Below are 17,204 nucleotides of genomic sequence, written 5' to 3'. Positions count from 1 at the left end.
AGAGAGGTCTTGTCTCAAAAGTCCAATTGTGATACGGGATGGAGAGATAGCTCAGCAGTTAAGAGCACCTGGCTGTAAGGTGCTTAACTGTAAGCAGTTACGAGGACCTGGGTTTGAATCCCAGCACGCACAACTGTCTGTAGCTCCAGTCCCTGGAGATCAGACACCCTCTTCTGGCCTCCATGGGCACTGCATGCATGTGGTGCATGGACATACATGCAGGCAAAACATCCATGCACATAAAAATAATAAATAAAGTGCTCAAAATTTTTAAGAAAAGCAGAGTAAAAAAATCCTTATAATTCATTTGAAATTGGTCCTATAATCCATTGTAATAAAAAAATTTAACATGATTTTTAACAAAATAGATAACTTATCCTACATTATACAGTCTAATGTATATAGAAACTTAGAGGAACTAGAGTAACCAAAACAATTTTGTATAGGAAAGACAAAATGAGACAACTACATAATTTCAAAGTTGTTATACACACACACACACACACACACACACACACACACACACACACAATGATACATACCACTAGAACAGAGTAAGAAGCCTATACATAAACTCCTGTTTTTATGTCAATTGCTTTTTAAGATAGTCATACTGATGTCTGTTAATAAGCGTGTTTCTATGTTTAAAAAGGAGTGAACCCTGGGCTGACAAATGGTACCGAATGGTTGATTCCCAAAAGTACTGTGCTAAGTGAAAGAAGACAGACACGAAAGACCAGATATGACCTACGGATGATAGCCCTATGAAGTCTGCAGATTTAGCTCCATCCGAAGAATGCTGGTCTAGCTTGCACCAGCCCTGGGTTTCAGCTTTACATGGCTGCATACACACTTAAAATCTCTGAAATTCAGGAGGTAGAAACTAGAAGGCCAGAAGTCCAAGGTCATTCTTGACTCCATAACAAGTTCAAGGCCAGCCTGGAGTTCTTCAAACCCTGTCTCAAAAACAAACAAAAACCATTTTATATAGAGACACGATACAGAGAGTGTTTGCATGAGAACGGGAATTAGCTATTACAAGCAGGCCCAGGGAAATCAGGTCTGATGCAGATGCCTAAACTGCACTGTGTTAATAGCCGCACAACTCTGTGCATTCACTAAAGTCATTGAGTTTTATGGATCCCATGGGTGACATTCATGTTTATAAATAAAGCTTTTTTTAAAGAGGAGAGTGGAGGCAGAACACATGAAGAAGCTTAGGAAGGAGTGGCCAGCAACTTTCTGATGATTTTGCATTTCACAAGTGGTTTTCCTTGCCTAATTATTTTCCTTTCTTAAGCTATTTTTGTTAGACAAGTAATCTACTATGTATGTTCATTCTTTTTGCACTTGAAAATTTTTATTAGCAAAACAAGAACAGAAAGGGATCAAATATAGTCCTGCTATACAAATCAATATCTAAGCAACTAAAAGCCCTTTTTCCAAATTTCATGCTTACTTATCTACTTGTTCTAGGATTTCCTGCCATATTTAAGAGACCACTTTTCCTTAATTTTTCCTCTGTTAAAGAAGTCATTTCTAAATAAATTATAGCAGGTGCTTTTTATTGTTATTATTTTATGATGTTGATACATTTATAGTGTATTTCCATCAATTAATGTGTGTCAATTTTCAGGACTGGTTCCCCAAGGTGAGGCCAACTTTGCCCCATCTCTAAGCCCCGGGAGCTCCATGGTGCCGATGCCAATCCCTCCTCCTCAGAGCTCTCTGCTCCAACAAACGCCACCCGCCTCTGGGTACCAGTCACCAGACATGAAGGCCTGGCAGCAGGGGACAATGGCCAACAACAAGTAAGGGATAGTTTTTCTGTGTGCGAATCCCTGGCGCTCTGCAGCTCCTAAGAGAAGCCGTATTTCCTTAAGTGACTGTGCATTCACAATCCACCCGTGTGCCAGAAGGAACTGAGCTCTGTCATCAGCAAAGGAAAATGGGATTGTCAAATGTTGAAGTATCAACTCGTCATTTAGGCCAGCTTGTGTATTTACAGTAGAAGAGTCTAGTGGCCTCTGGCCTTTGTACCTAGTCCTCACACACCTGAGGGATGCGGTCCATGCTCATCAGTAACAGCTCTTCTAGGACAGATGTGCAAGTAGATATATTTTTTCCAAAGGGAAAATATTTTATTATATCAGCAGGTACAGAAAAAGATCAAACTTGATATCCACAATCAGTTCTCCATAAACTATGATTGTAAGAAAATCTTTTTATTGAAAATAGAGTAGATAATCTCTTAAAGTCATACTAGTAACATGCTGGAGTTCATTTGAGCAGAGGGGATCCTTGCCTCGTTCTACTCAGTGTGTCTGAAAGAACTCATACAACAACCAACACTCTCCAGGCTTCCTAAGTCACTCTGCCTCACTCCCTGTGCATGTCTGGATTTTTAGTGGCCTCATCTTACCCGTTTAGCTTATAAAATTACCTCACTGAAGTTTTTTTTTATTTTTTGAATTCTGAATGCTGAACTTTTCACACATCACTTGATTTTATAAGGATTTTAATTTGGTTGTGTCTTGGTTCTGATGACAGGGAAGCCATTTAGTCTGACAACATAATAAGTAAGGCAGTTAAAGCTGAAAACATAAAACCATGTTCTCTTAAAGTTCACTGAAAGGTGAGAGAGGAAATCTTTTGTAAGAGAACTGTGTGGCTCGCAGTAAGGACTGTGTGTAAATTGGATGGGAGTGGAGCCGTCTGAAATATGCAAGAAGAATTTAGTCTCCTGATGTGTGCTAATCCCAGCCTCCTAAACTCACTTGTGATGCCACTGTCCATCATTCTAATCGCTCCCTCCATGCACGCAGCTCCTTTGCCCAGCTCTCTGTGCTGCACTTAGACTCGGCAGCTCTCTAAGGCCCCCAAGGATGACTGCTCCACACCGGAGGCACCTATGTATTTCATTTCAGTATGACGGCGGCTAGCAGTCCAGCTCAGCGGTGGGGTTCTTGTTTAGCGCAGACCAGCCAGGAGGTAGATTCCCGAGAAGCAGGAGGAAAGGACAGAGAACGGGGAGGAAGTAAAGAAGAAAGAAAAGAGAAGAGAGGGAGGGATGGAATGGCAAAGAAGGCCTGGGGAAAGTCGTGCTGACAGGTTCTAACCTGCTTCTCTGTTCCCCCTTACAGTTGAATTCTCTAAAAGACTGCTCTGTTCACCTCTTCCCTCCCACGCCCTGTCGAGCCAGTCAGGCGCATCTTTACCACCACCCCGAAAATGTTCCTGCCAAGGTGCTTAGTGTCCTCTGTACAGCCAGGTGCAATCCTTGTCAGCAGCATCTTTTTTTGAAGTTCTTTTCTTCTTCTGTATTTTGGAAAGTCTCTCTTTCGTGCTGTCTCGCTCGTGGTGACTTTCCTCCCACTCATTCCCTTTTGCTGGAGGCCATCATTTGCTAGGAGATCATCTCCTTGGCCTCCATGCAAGGCAGGGAACTCATCATAGGACCTCTTTCTTATAATTACCTGGTCCCTCGGTTGTAATATCCAATCTTAAGGCAGGCATTGTGGAAAATCTGTAATCTCAGCACTTGGGAAGAGGTAGGAGGATTGGAGTTCAGGGCTGTCTTTCATTACCTAGTGAGTACCAGGCCAACATGAGCTGCATGATACTCTGTCACCAAAAAAAAAAAAAAAAAAAAAAAAAAAAAAAAAAAAAAAAAAAAAAAAAGTGAAGTCCTTACCTTGCAAACACAAGGACCTACGGTTGAACTCCAGAAACCTCATAAAAATGCCAGGCATGGGGGTTCATTCTTCTAATCCAAGACTGGAGGATCCCTGGAGCTCCCTGGCCATGCTAGTCTAATTGGTGAGCTTCAGGCCAATGAGAGATCCCACTCCAAAGTAGATGATAATCCTTAAGAGGACACCTAGCTGACCCCAGCATGCACCTGTAACACATGCGTATTTGTTTTCTCATTCATCCCATCTCTCTCTCCTTCTAGACTTCCTGTGGCAAATGTCTATATGCTTATGCTTATTACAGTCATTTTAATCTCTAGCCTACACATCTCCCCTGAATACCATACTGTCTATCCAACTGCCTAATTGACTCTACACTTAGATGTCTAAAGACATCACAAACCTAACATGACAAAACTAAACTGATACTCTTCCTAAAACCTGCTCTTCTCTTACTTTTCTCTGTCTTAAAACACAACTCCGTTTTTCTAGTTGTTCAGAAGAAAAACTTTTCTGTTTTCCACATCTCACATCAAGCAAACCAACAAATGATGTCATTGCCCCACTTACCTATTGCATTTAACACACTGGAAGACAAAATACCATCACTTTTGTCCTGGACTATCACAAATGCCTCCTGTCTCAGCTATCGCCGGAGTTCCGAGGCAGGATGTCAGAACTCTTAATAGTTACAGCAAACCTGTGTCCTGGAACAGGGCTGTGTCTCTCTATACAAAGCCTTTCTGTGTGGAAAGTTCCAGTGCTCAGGACCATGTAAAAGCCACATCCAATTGTTGTTTCTTAGTCTTACTCAAACAAGGACCTCTTTAGTTGTTACTAACTTGTGGTGTCTATGGAAACCACTCAGGACCAGTGTCTTTATCTCTGTCTTTTTTTCCCTGTGTTTAGGGGTTGACAGATAGGTAGTTCTCCTTAAGAAAACAGTGATCATTGCCATGAGGTAGACGGGAATACAAGGTGCATGAGAATTGGACTTAAGGTGCCAGTGAGCCTAGCTGTCCTAGAACAGAGATTAAGGCCACAGAGGGTCCTATCTTCTTCCTTTGATGGAAGAAAGTAAAATGGAATTAAGAACACCTGAAGGAATGTAAGCTGAAATATAGTTCCAAGTATAAATCGAAAGAAAATTAAGCCCTAAGCTTTCTTTGATATGACGTCACTGCTGTGCTTCCGAGTGTGTGAATTTACAGAGCTCCGTTCCCCACAGAGATTATTTGTGTACCAATTGACAAATGAACACTGTCTAAGGCGAAATGTTCTCATTAGAAAGTGAACATAGATTAATAATGTGTTTAGTACTTTTAGTTGTGGGAACACTGCCTAACAAGCATACGTACTGTATGGACATTAAAGGTCCATAGATGCATTATTGACCGATTCTGAGGCATATAATTCTCAGTGTTTTATAATTAACTGGGGGAGGAAATTGCTACTTTTCTTCAGACATGATGAATAGACTTTTTTTGGCTTGTTGATTTCAGTGTGATTACCTTAATGGACTGAAGCTATAAATGTCATGGTGTCCTACTTACCACTGGAGAGCTAAGGAATAAATAAGTAACAATGGGGGAAATTGTTTTGGGAATCAGTTTCACCAGAAATAACAATTGAGTAATAATCAAAATAGTTGGTATTTTCAGATCTTATAAAAGACAATTTTTACATTATTTTCTTTTAGAAGTATGCATTTGTGTCATTGAGAATTTTCTAATATAAAGTTCCAATTTGAATTTACTTGTAATTTATTCCAAATTATTTTAACTACTAAAACTTAGTTTACATTTGAAATCTTTGGAATAGCAACAATCCAGAACCTGACCATGAAGAAGGGAGAAAGTCAGTAAAGCAAGCCCTTGGAAAACATAGCTACCCTGCTATGCAGCTTCTAGAAAAGATGTGAAATTTATCTGTGTTCATCCCTGAGGAGAGCCCTTTTTATTATTAAACCCATTGGACAGAATTCAGAATGTGCCTGAATTACGGTCTGCTCTAATATACAAGATATAGCTTTACATGTATTTAAAAATACAAAATATTTTACTTGGAATTCTGTCTAATGAAAAAATCCATGTTCATGAACAGTGCATGTAATCTGGGTTGTTTTTGAGTTAACAGTGTGTTCAGTCAAGCTGTCCAGAACCAGCCCGCCCCCGCACAGCCCGGAGTGTACAACAACATGAGCATCACCGTGTCCATGGCAGGCGGAAATGCAAACGTTCAGAACATGAGTCCAATGATGGGCCAGATGCAGATGAGCTCTTTGCAGATGCCAGGGATGAATACTGTGTGCTCTGAGCAGGTAAGCAGCATGCCTGACACTCTTGTTATACACACCACACCACACCACAACAGTTATTACTTCAGGACAGCATGCCTGGCACTCTTGTTACACACACCACACCACAACAGTTATTACCCCAGGAGAATCAGGTACGTTGGCTATTACCAGCAAGAACCATGCTTCTTTATTCCTTCTCACTATCTTCTGATCATTACTCGTTCCTAATAGATAGAAAGGGGGCTCAGTGGTTAGAGCACTGGCTGCTCTGCCAGAGGACCAGGACTTGATTCTCAGCACCCACATGGTGGCTCAGAACCATCTGTAACTCCAGTCCTAAGGGATCCAGCACCCTCTTCTGGCCTCTGCATGATGTGGTGCACAGACAAACATATATGCAGAACCCCCGTGCACACTAAAATAAAAAAGATAGCATGCACAGAGGAGTGGCTCAGTGGATACAGATGCTTGCTAGCAAGGTCCGCTACCTGAGTTCAACCCCCAGGACCCTTAGGGCCCACGTAAGAGAAGGAGAGAACTAACCCCTGCAGGTTGTCCTCTGACCCCTCCCCCTCCACACACGCACAAACTTTGCTAAACTTTGTAAGTTAGCATTTAGTCTCACAAAATCCTAGTATTTTCACTTATTGCAAAGTGGTACACTTTGTATATTCCGAATACATCTTCTTTTTTTCAATGCAACATTTTTATTAATTTCTTAAGAATTTCATATAATGTATTTTGATTATATTCACCCTCCGCCTCCCCACCCCTCTCAACTTTGTGACATTTGTCCCTTTCTTAAATAATTGACTAAGCCCAGTTTGTGCTGACCACATACTCCTAGATGCAGGGCCATCTAGCGGAGTTTGGTCCACCTACCAGAGGTCACACCCCTGAAAAACTGTTTCTCCCTCCCTGTGGGGCATCAGCTGTCAACAGGTCTTCAGTTAGAGGTGGGGCTAATGGGCTGGAACGCTAGAATGCTGACTGTCTTCGTCTTGTGCAGGAGACCACAACTGCTGTGGCCTCATGAGTACAGCAGCCACGTCCTGTCCAGAAGACACGGCTTCTTCCCAGTCCTCCCAGCTTCTGGCCCTTACAGTCTTTCCTCCTCTTCTGAGCCTCGAGGCCAAGGAGGTGACCTCCACTGGCCCTTCTCTGGACACCTTCTCTTTGTTAGACACAAAGATAGCTCCCTGGGACATACACATTGACTTGTTGAGCAGACACATGGGCAATGAATCCATCAAATACTAGAACAGACAGCTGCATGAGAGGTGAACCTCCAGAGCTGAGTATGGTACAGGCCTTTAATCCCAGCATTCATCAGACAGAGGTTGGTGAAACTCTGTGAGGTTAACACCAGCCTGGTCTACATAGCAAGTTCTTCAGAGCTCTGTCTCAGGAAAAAAATAAATAATAAACTCCTATAGGACAATAGTATATGTCACCTAATTATTAAGTATTTAAAATGAAAGGGGCCTGGCCTCGTCAGGAAAAAAATGTTGTAGAGAAGTTGTCCTCAAAACAAAAACAAAAACAAGAAACTGAAGCTAGCCTGTTTTCGTAAGGATACTCTGGTCAGCAGGGGAGAATGAATATGAACATTGAAAAGCCAGATGTGCTGACACACACCTGTAATCCCAGGACTCAGGAGACCGAGGCAGGAGGATTGCCATGAACTCAAGCCCAGCCTGGTCTACATAGCAAGTACCAGGCTACATAGCAAGCAAAAAAAAAAAACAACAAGAATTTTTAAATAAAAATCAAGAAAGAATAAGAATTGAAGGCTAGGGTAGAATATGTGCCTAACATATGAGGGCCTGGATTCAGTCCCCAGCAAAGCCAGATCAAAACAGAAAGAGATAATGTGGACTGAAAAGAACATTCAGGATTGGTTAATAAAGTAAAACCTAGGCAGAAACAAGAGGGTGAATGGCTAATGAGTGTTACTGGGATATTTTTATTATGAGTAGGGCAGGATTGATGTGATAGGCCTGCTGTGGGATAATGCATGCTAGCCACCGTTTGGAGTTTATCCTTGAGCCTCCTGCACATTTTTAGGTGACAATGATTAAAATGAAAATGATTTTAAAAGACTATTAGAATAACTGCCTAAAGTGAGTACTTACATCATTCATATTAGCCACCACAAAATACATTATGAACTAGATTGTTGGCAGGTAGCCATGACTTAAAGAAAGTTAGTATACATATATGTTGATGTACTGGCTATCTTTTGTATAGATTTCCTTTTTTACATCCCTGTTTCCTAGGAATTACATAGTAAGCCTAAGGAAACAGAATCCAAAAACTTAATGATTTGTATCATTTTATCTGTTCATTTTGAGATAAGGTCTCAGGCTGGCCTACAACTGACTATGTGAATAAGGATGACTTTGAACTCCTGCTCTCCTTCCTGTACTCCCAAGTACTGGGTGCTTCCATGTCCATCTTGTGATCTGTATTTTGTAGCAAAATAAAGGCACAAAACTGAATTATTTTTGTATTTGTTACTATTCAGTTATTAGAATTATTCGCTATCTCTATTAGATTAAAACAAAATATAATGATTTTTTTTTGATGTTTTCATTTTTTTATTTAAAACAGGGTTTGTCTGTGTAGTCCTGGCTGTCCTGCAACTCTCTCTGTAGACCAGGCCAGCCTTGAACTGACAGAGATCTGCCTGCCTCTGCTTTCTGAGTGCTGGTATTAAAGGCAATGTCACCACTGCCCAACCAAAATATAATGAATTGGGTAAAAATATTATATCTAACAGGTGTTCCTTATATAGTTGGGTCTTGCCTTTTTGCTCAATTCAACAGTCTTTGCCCTTTAATTAGACTGGTTAGTCCATGTATATTTAATGTGGTTATTGGTATGATTGGAATTTTTTTTTTCAAGTCAGGGTTTCTCCATGTAGTTTTGGTGCCTGTCCTGGATCTCGCTCTGTAGACCAGGCTGGCCTCGAACTCAGAGATCCTCCTGGCTCTGCCTCCCAAGTGCTGGGATTAAAGACAAGCACCACCACTGCTTGGCCGATTACAGCTATTTTAAATCAGTCTATCTCCTAATCAATGAATCACCTGCCAGTCCTATCACCTGAACTGTTTGGGGATTGATTTCAGTTCATTGGTTTTTGTTTTCATTATGGCTCATAACTGTCTGTTCTACTGAACACAGAACTATGAAATTTACCATTTATATTCTTTTTAAGATCTACCTATTATTTATGCATACAGTGTTCTGCCTGCATGCCAGAAGAAGGCATCAGATCTCACTATAGATGGTTGTGAGCCACCATGTAATTGCTCGGAATTGAGCTCCGGACCTCTGGAAGAGCAGCCAGTGCTCTTACCTCTGAGCCACCTCTCCAGCCCCTACCATTTATATTCTTATAAATATTTTTGATCTTTGCCATGGGAAATGACTTGGTTCCCTGGAAGTAATTTGATCCTTTCACGTCTTTTTTGATGGGACAAAAGCAGTATTCATTCTATCCAATTGTGCCTTCATACTTCATAGTAAGGATGTATTGTGTTTCCTGCTACCTCCTGAATCTGACATTTTTCCACTCTGGCTGTTGAGATGGAGACCTGGTCCCAGCCCTGTGTGCTTTTTTGGAATTATCCCATGTCATTTACTCAGGCAGCTCTTTCCTCTGCATTGGGAGCACAGGCTAGAGGACCTTGCATATTTCCAGACCTGTCTCTTTGGACTCTTCTTCTTTGATATTCTGCCCTGTGGGTTCTAGCAGCCTCTTAACTCGAAGGATGCACTCAGCTGTAGACTAGGAAACTGCTACAGGAGTGAGTTCCCAGTGGTTTCCCAGATCTCAGGGATCAGTGCCCTGCATTGTCTTTGTCTGGTATCTTAACTGCCTTTGTTTCTTACTCTGTCTGTGTTTTTAGTGGATTCAGACAGTGGTGTAAATAGGATCTTTGCTACTGATCCTTCCTTAAGATTTATTTTTTTAAGTGTGTATGTGTATTCATGTGCATGTGTGCCAATGCATGTCCCCCATATAAATGCAGTTGCCCGCAGAAGCCAGAGGCATTGGGTTCTCCTGGAGCTGCTGTCACAGTTGGGTTGAACCACCTGATATGGGTGCTAAGAACCAAAGTCAGGTCCTCTGCAGGAGTAGCACACCATCTCTCCAGACCCTTGTTACTGATTTGTTACTCAGCTGAGGTGGTGAGTCAGCTTGAGTGTGTGCCTGTATGTAAGAGGAGAGAGAGAGAGAGAGAGAGAGAGAGAGAGAGAGAGAGAGAAGGGAATTAAGACAGACTGAGTCAAGGAGACAGAGAAAAGAATTTACTTTTTATTCACATGTCAAATATTAGAATATTCAGAAAAGTATACAACTCAGTGACAGGTTTCACAAGGTGAACACTCCAAGTAAGCAGCTAGGTCAGAACAGAGCAGCACCAGCATCCATCCTCATAATCTCCACCCACAAGGGCGCCTGTCTGACTGATGAATGACAGCCTGATAAACCGCTGTTAAGTTAGCAGTCCTCCAAATACTTCTCTGTCAGTCTTCTCGTGGTTTTCAGCTTAAACAACTAGCTTACGATTTGATCTCTTATTTACTTCTAACAGATGAATGATCCAGCACTGAGACACACAGGCCTCTACTGCAACCAGCTCTCATCCGCTGACCTTCTCAAAACAGAAGCAGATGGAAACCAGGTCAGTAAGAAAGAAAGTCCTAGTGCAGAGCTGGCAGAGGCACTCTGGATACACGGAGGACATCACATAGCATGTGGGTGTGGTCCCTGGCTCTATCCTTTGTCAGCTGCGTCCCTGGGGGGATTTGACAGGCTCTCCTGAGCCTCTGTCTGACTACAGAACTACTGGGATGCTTGCTTACAGGGTGTTGAGAGGGTTAAATGAGATAAGTTTTCAAGGATTTAACCAGCTCTTGGGTCAGATAGTGGAGTCACATGTGACTAAACAGTGCTATAAAGTCTGCACGTCAAAGCTCTAAAACGCTGTCACCAAAGATCTCAAAGGATCCAGTAAGTTGAGGCAGAGCAGCGTCTGCTGGGTAATGCACCTCCTTAGCAGGGCATTTCTGAGCAGCACAAATAACAAGGTGGTTTCTTCTGTATTAGCAGAAATTGGGGGATGGGGTTAATTCACTTTGGCAACTGATTTAGTCTTCAGTCTCTTAATATCAACATAGGCATCATGGTACAGAGGCAGATGGAAATACGTGGTCTTCACTGTCACATTCATGGTTGCAGGGCACTGTGCTCCCACAGTGAGCTTTATCTCATTTAACCCTCCATCGTAACTCTGTGGAGGCTGCAGGCCTTTCCTTCACAGATGAAGAGACGGGACCTGAGGATCTTTCACTGTGTGCGTTATTCACAAAGCTGGGGAGCTTCCGACCCAGATCTTCCCAGTACCAAAGTCTTCCTAGGGCCTGTTAAAAATGCAGCACACAGATACAGGCACATAAATTGTCATGCCACCAAAGAAGGCAGACGACCAAGTACATGCTATAAATAACAGAAACCAAGCATGCACAGAAAGGAGAAACAGGGATGGCATACAGCTCAGTAGCGGGACCCTGTCTTCCTCATGGAAGGCTCTGGGCTCCATCCCAGTACTGAAAAAGATAGATGAGTGAAGCTGAGATGGTCAGAGAACATCCACACAGGAGATGGACTAAACCAGTTGAACAGTTCTCAGCCACGTGAAAGAGAAAAGAATGACAGTTGTTGGGAGCCAGAGACAGGGAAATAGTAGTATTTTCACATAGTTATAGGAAGCCATATCGATTGGGAATTAAAAGGTTTATAATAAGAAATCACAGGAATCGAAAGAATTATAGTAGATAGCATCAAATCTCAAGATGGCTTGAATAGTGAGTGAAGGAATCAGGCTCCGTCCTGAAGACAACGTCTCCTGAAGACCACCGATAACACACTAGTCTGGCTTTATCCTTGGCTGGAAGAGGTGAAGAAAGGCTTGCTGGGGGCTATGAATGGAAAAGGGGAGTCAGGAGGCTGTGTCCAGATGCTGAGCTGTAGGAAGTACATCTGAGTGCTGTGGGATAAGGAATGGGCACTTTGTGACAGAGATATGGAAGACGGTCTTCATTGGATGGAAATTAAAAGTCACCTCGTGGAGACATGCCCCAGGAGGTATGACAAACTGCTTAACACAGACAAGCAAGTTGTAAGGTTTGGAGTCATCAGACAGTGCTTGAGTTAAAGTCAGACGTGTGCTGGGAACTCAGAGAGCCTGGTGCTGAGTTCTCCAGTCCTCTCCAGACACCCTCAGCTCCTCCTGGGTCCTGTGCCTGACCGTGCCGAGGCGGCAGTTCCAAAGTCCCTTGAGACCTGGTCTCAGGCATCCTCATTTTAGGTAGCAGTTCTAAGTGGCTAACATGAGTTTTGGAATCTGACTTAATCATTATAGTTTTTTTTTTAAATATTCTCTCTTAAAATATCCTTTTTAAAGAAGCAGACTTTTCTCTCTAGTTTGTTTTATAGTTCTTTTCTTTATCCAGATTGTTTTAAAATACTTAGGGAAGAAAACCACCTTAGGTACTCTGACCCAACATTTCATACTTAGAAATGAGTAAACATAAAATTTTCTGTGTTGATTTTGAAATCTCAGTGCCTGAAAAGCATCATTGTTTGTACTCACGTGAAGGGCCAGTGACGTGTGATGTGTGGCCCATCACAATGTGTCTTGTTATTCCCCCCATTTCTGTGTTTGCCAGACAAAAACTGGAACGTGAGTTAGCTAGACCTGTAGAGACTGGTGTACAGGGAAGGAGGACAGTAACGGAGTCACAGGATCCAGCTATGGAGGCCAGACAGGAAGGAGAAAAGGAACACAGAGGGAAGAAGCAGGAAGTGGGCCCCTGAGTCTTAGGAACAAGAATAGGATACTGTGAGAAGGACCTGGAACCAAAGATGGTGTGTGGTAGATTCAGAGAAAAACCTCAAACAAGGGCATTGGGAGGGCAGCAGAGCCGGGAGCAGTCCCTGAGGAGCTGGAGAAGGAGGAATACTAGCCTAACTACCTCAGCAGACACTGGAGCCTCCAGGCTGTCTTCTTCCCAGAGAGGGAACTGAATGGGCATGCAAAGGGATTAAGAAGAGACCACAGGCTAGCCTGCTACAGAAACTTGATGATCGGGACATTGGCCATTTGGCCAATGAAGGTAATAGAAAACAACTTGTATTCCATTGAGGATAGAAATTTTTTCAAAAAAAGCTGAATGTAAATGGCATGCATTAGAGATAAATGACAAAAAAAAAGATATCACTCATTTAAAATCCTTTACAACCTGTTAAACGTGAAGCACATTTGCCAAAAGCCTTAGTCACTGAGCTACTTTAGAAAGCATCTCTGTTCCTCATCTGGAGCATTCAGAAGTGTGCCTTCTAGTCAGTTCTATAGACAACTTTTAATAAGGCTATGGGGAGGACTACTACCTGGCTTAGTTTTCCAGTAGGAGATGCCAGAATTATGCAACTTTAGACCTTGTTAAGGAATGTATTTATTACTACTGAAGGTAAAGGGAAAATTCACACTGTTCTCGCTGATGTTTGTTGTTATTTTTAGCTCGTGTGTTTAGTTGTCTATGAGGGGAAAACCAAATACAAAATTTCTCTGCTAATGTTTGTTGTAAATCTGAAGTCAGTGTGTGCAGGAGCTGTATACACTTCGCTACACTATCATCTGGATGTGAGTCTCAGGAGTCAGTGTTGGTGCGCAGAGTGGTGGTTTTATTTTGCCAATATTAGGTTGAAGCCCTTGTTTCTCAGTGACATAAAAAAGACTTTTTTTTTCTACTAAAGTCATCCATAGAATGATTTTGAACTGGTTTTCCAATTTGCATGTTATTTTTAACGACCATCACTGTATCCCCAAACTCTGAAACTGGGCTTTCCCCAGCCTTGGTAATATTAGGGACACACACTGAGTGTAGATGGCAACTCTGTAGGAGGCGTGACCTTTTCCAGTTTTGGTTTTATTTAAGTGTGAACTTTCCAGAACCCTGAGCAAAATGAGTGCAGCGATTTTCTTTTTGTAGGACAAGAAGACAGAAGAGTTCTTCTCTGTGGTGGCTACAGACTAGAGGAATGCTCTAGTGAGTTTCCACTTCACGTAGTACCCACTCATAAGCCGGGGGGGCAGGCCCTTCTGTCTAAACACATCTTCATTTGTGTTCCAGCAGGTGCAGCAGGTTCAGGTGTTTGCTGACGTCCAGTGTACAGTGAATCTGGTAGGCGGGGACCCTTACCTGAACCAGCCTGGTCCACTGGGAACTCAAAAACCCACATCAGGACCACAGACCCCCCAGGCCCAGCAGAAGAGCCTCCTTCAGCAGCTACTGACTGAATAACCACTTTTAAAGGAATGTGAAGTTTAAATAATAGACATGCAGAGTTATACAAATATATTATATATTTTTCTGAGATTTTTGATATCTCAATCTGCAGCCATTCTTCAGGTCGTAGCATTTGGAGCAAAAAAACAAAAACAAAAAACAAAAAAAAAAAAAAAAAGAGTTCATTTTTGTTGGGAGATTGAGAGATGGTTTTGTTTCTTTCTCTGTAAAGGCCTTGGATATTGAAAAGAATAACAAGGCAGAACAGTTGGACAATCTCATTTCTTGAGCCAAAAGTTAATTATTCTTATTTTTATAATCAGTCATTGGCTTCTTTTCTGGATGAAGGCTTTTGAAGGGAAACCAAAATAAGAAGTTCCAAGGGAAGATGAAGCCCTGCCTCACCGGCTGGCTCAGCCCTGCCCCTGCCCTGGAAGAAGAGCCCATGGGGCTTTGCCTGTCTGTCCCCCAGAGGCCATCAAGTTCCTCCCACCAACAGCCACCCCTCCCCAACCCCAGGCAGCTCGTGTGCACAATCAGCTTCTCCAAGCAACTCCGTCTGTTGGCATCAAGAGAATATTTTGCTTCTACATATGCACCCCTTCTCCTTTTTATAACGATGGATTGAAACCAAGATGCCTCCAGGAAAGAGGATGAAATGAGTATATTCACTGAGGAATCCAAAAAATGCAGTTTGGGGGAAAATGCAATAATTTTTTTGATGAAATGGGTGAAGGACAAGAACCGAGTTCTATCAATTATTGTAGATAAAATTTTCTGATTAAGTCTACGGGGGAAAGCAGCCTGTTCTTTCTGCTTTTACTATGTTAACAGCGAGGTAGCTAAAGTTATTTAAAATAAAATTAAATTTATGATCCGAGTAGCTTATTTTTTCCTTAAATCTCACTGTAAATATATTTTGATTTCTTGTAGAAATTGATTTTGTTCTGTTTAATTTTATGCTTTTATCATCCTCTTGGTTTTTCTAAACTTATGTGTGAAATATAATGTTGATTGAACTACAATTACATTTGGCTAGTAATTTCATTATCCCAGTAACTGTGAAGCCATGTATGGATTTCCTTTGGGACTCATCAATGTGGTACTGCCAGGAAGAGCTATTCTAGCTGAGCTAGGGCAGACCACCCCAGAGTGCCGCAGGCCGCTTGTAGAAAGGGAAATCAGTGCTCGCTCAGAGAAAATCTGCTTTTTCTGTCTCATGATGACTTTGGGAATTTGAATTTCCATCAGTGCAAATATAAGTTTCTCTGTTCTGCTCCGAGGCTAATTGGTACCATGTGTTCCGCTTGTCTTGTTATTCTGCCACATCCCGTCTCATCCTGGCCCCAAGAAAGGAGCCAGTGTGAACTGACTCTAGTGCTAGAAGCCCTGCCACAGGCAGGAGAGCTTGAGCAAGGCATCGCGAGAGAGGCCAAGGGAGCCCTCCAATGCTAACCTTGATCTGCATCCCCCGGGCCTGCGGACAACACTGACCTTCTGCACCAGCTCCCTCTGCTCACACAGCAGAGAAAAGGCCATAAGAACCAATGCAGATGAGGAGCATGGACTCAAGACTTCAAGGAAGAAGCCATTTCCCCAGGTCCTTCCTTCTGCATCTCACCACCCCCTACTGTCAGATGACTCCATTGAACAGCATCTATTCAGAAACTACAGCATTTTGAGAACAGCGGAAGGGCTCACGTGGTAGCAGCTATGACACAGAAATAGGACCCTCAGTTACAGACATTACCTTTTCTCGTTTTTTCAGAAAATGCATCCTTGATCTCAGTCATTTCCAGCTTGAAAGCCCAGCCATATTACTCTAGTTCCTACCAAACTGCTCTAGGAGGTCGTTTCCATTCTGTTTGTGATAATAAGCGTGCAGACTTCAGGAAGTTCACCTTTCACCTCAGCATCATTCCAGATGAAGGCTCCTGACTCAGTGCTTTTGCATAAGGACCTAGAAGAGAAAAGCAGTAAGGAAAATTGGAGATACCAATGTCCGCCCCCATCCCCACTGCACCTTAAAGTATGCATGTCACCTTCGAGGTTCTATAATTGCACTGTTTGTTTTATGTATGTACAGATTAAAATTATTGCTACATTTGAGGAAAATAAAATTGCTTGCTTCTATGTAATTCCTGTCATTCCACAGGAAATTGACTTTTCCAGCTACTGAATAGAATTTGTTTAACAACCTCATGAGCCGCCTCTTCATTTACATGGGGGTGGAGACGGGTGGTTTGGGGGAGACGACTCTAGAAAAATTGCCAAAGCCCAGATGACTTCACATACTGAAGGTTAATAAAAAGCAAGGATCCCTATAGCCAAAAATCCTTCAAGTCACTCTGATGTGAACCTTTCCTGTAAAGCTGTGATTAGGGGCTTTGAGGAAATGCTAACTTAGCTGGACCAGGCTGGGGTACTGTTCAGGCAACACTAAAGAACCACAGAGTGTCATGCACTGATGCAGGTGTGGAATTTTACCTGAGGATGCTGTTTCGGTGTGATAATGCATTTTATAAACTTTAGGTCCTGGCCAGTGAGATGGCTCAGCAGCCAAGCCTAACATCCTGAGTTCTGTTCCTAGAACCCATAGTGGAAGGAGAGGACTCCTGAAAGTTGTCCTCTGGCCTCCACAGTGGTGCAATACACACACACGCACACGCACACGCACACCAACAATAATTTTTGTTTAAACTTAGACCTGAAGTAAAGACAATTCCAAAGGAATTGGGAGGAGCAGGAGCAGGGCCTGCATGTCACATACATTCCCACACATAACTACAGACTTGGAATCTGTTACTTAAAAATCATATTTTGCCCCATAGTTGGGATAAGAGAAACTCGAT

General features: G+C 42.4%; 1 protein-coding gene across 8 annotated transcripts in view; it reads left to right on the top strand.

The window, feature by feature from the left end:
- Positions 1 to 16,554, top strand: part of Ncoa1 (nuclear receptor coactivator 1) — a 200,962-nt gene extending 184,408 nt beyond the window's left edge. For 4 of the 8 annotated variants that reach the window (XM_028875292.2, XM_028875311.2, XM_028875301.2 and 1 more), the window contains 4 exons: positions 1,637 to 1,811; positions 5,829 to 6,012; positions 10,596 to 10,685; positions 14,197 to 14,367. In XM_028875292.2, coding sequence (XP_028731125.1) covers positions 1,637 to 1,811; positions 5,829 to 6,012; positions 10,596 to 10,685; positions 14,197 to 14,367 — 620 coding nt within the window. Of the gene's footprint in view, positions 1 to 1,636; positions 1,812 to 5,828; positions 6,013 to 10,595; positions 10,686 to 14,055; positions 14,113 to 14,196 lie in introns of all 8 variants that reach the window. The other 4 variants (XM_037198118.1, XM_037198119.1, XM_037198117.1 and 1 more) reach the window with 4 other exon arrangements.
- The last annotated feature ends 650 nt before the right edge of the window (positions 16,555 to 17,204 follow it).

Source organism: Peromyscus leucopus, chromosome 22 (genome assembly GCF_004664715.2).
Source record: "Peromyscus leucopus breed LL Stock chromosome 22, UCI_PerLeu_2.1, whole genome shotgun sequence".
Classification (NCBI taxonomy): Eukaryota; Metazoa; Chordata; class Mammalia; order Rodentia; family Cricetidae; genus Peromyscus; species Peromyscus leucopus.
Note: the sequence above shows the minus strand (reverse complement) of the source record. Positions and strands in the feature narration are given on the sequence as shown.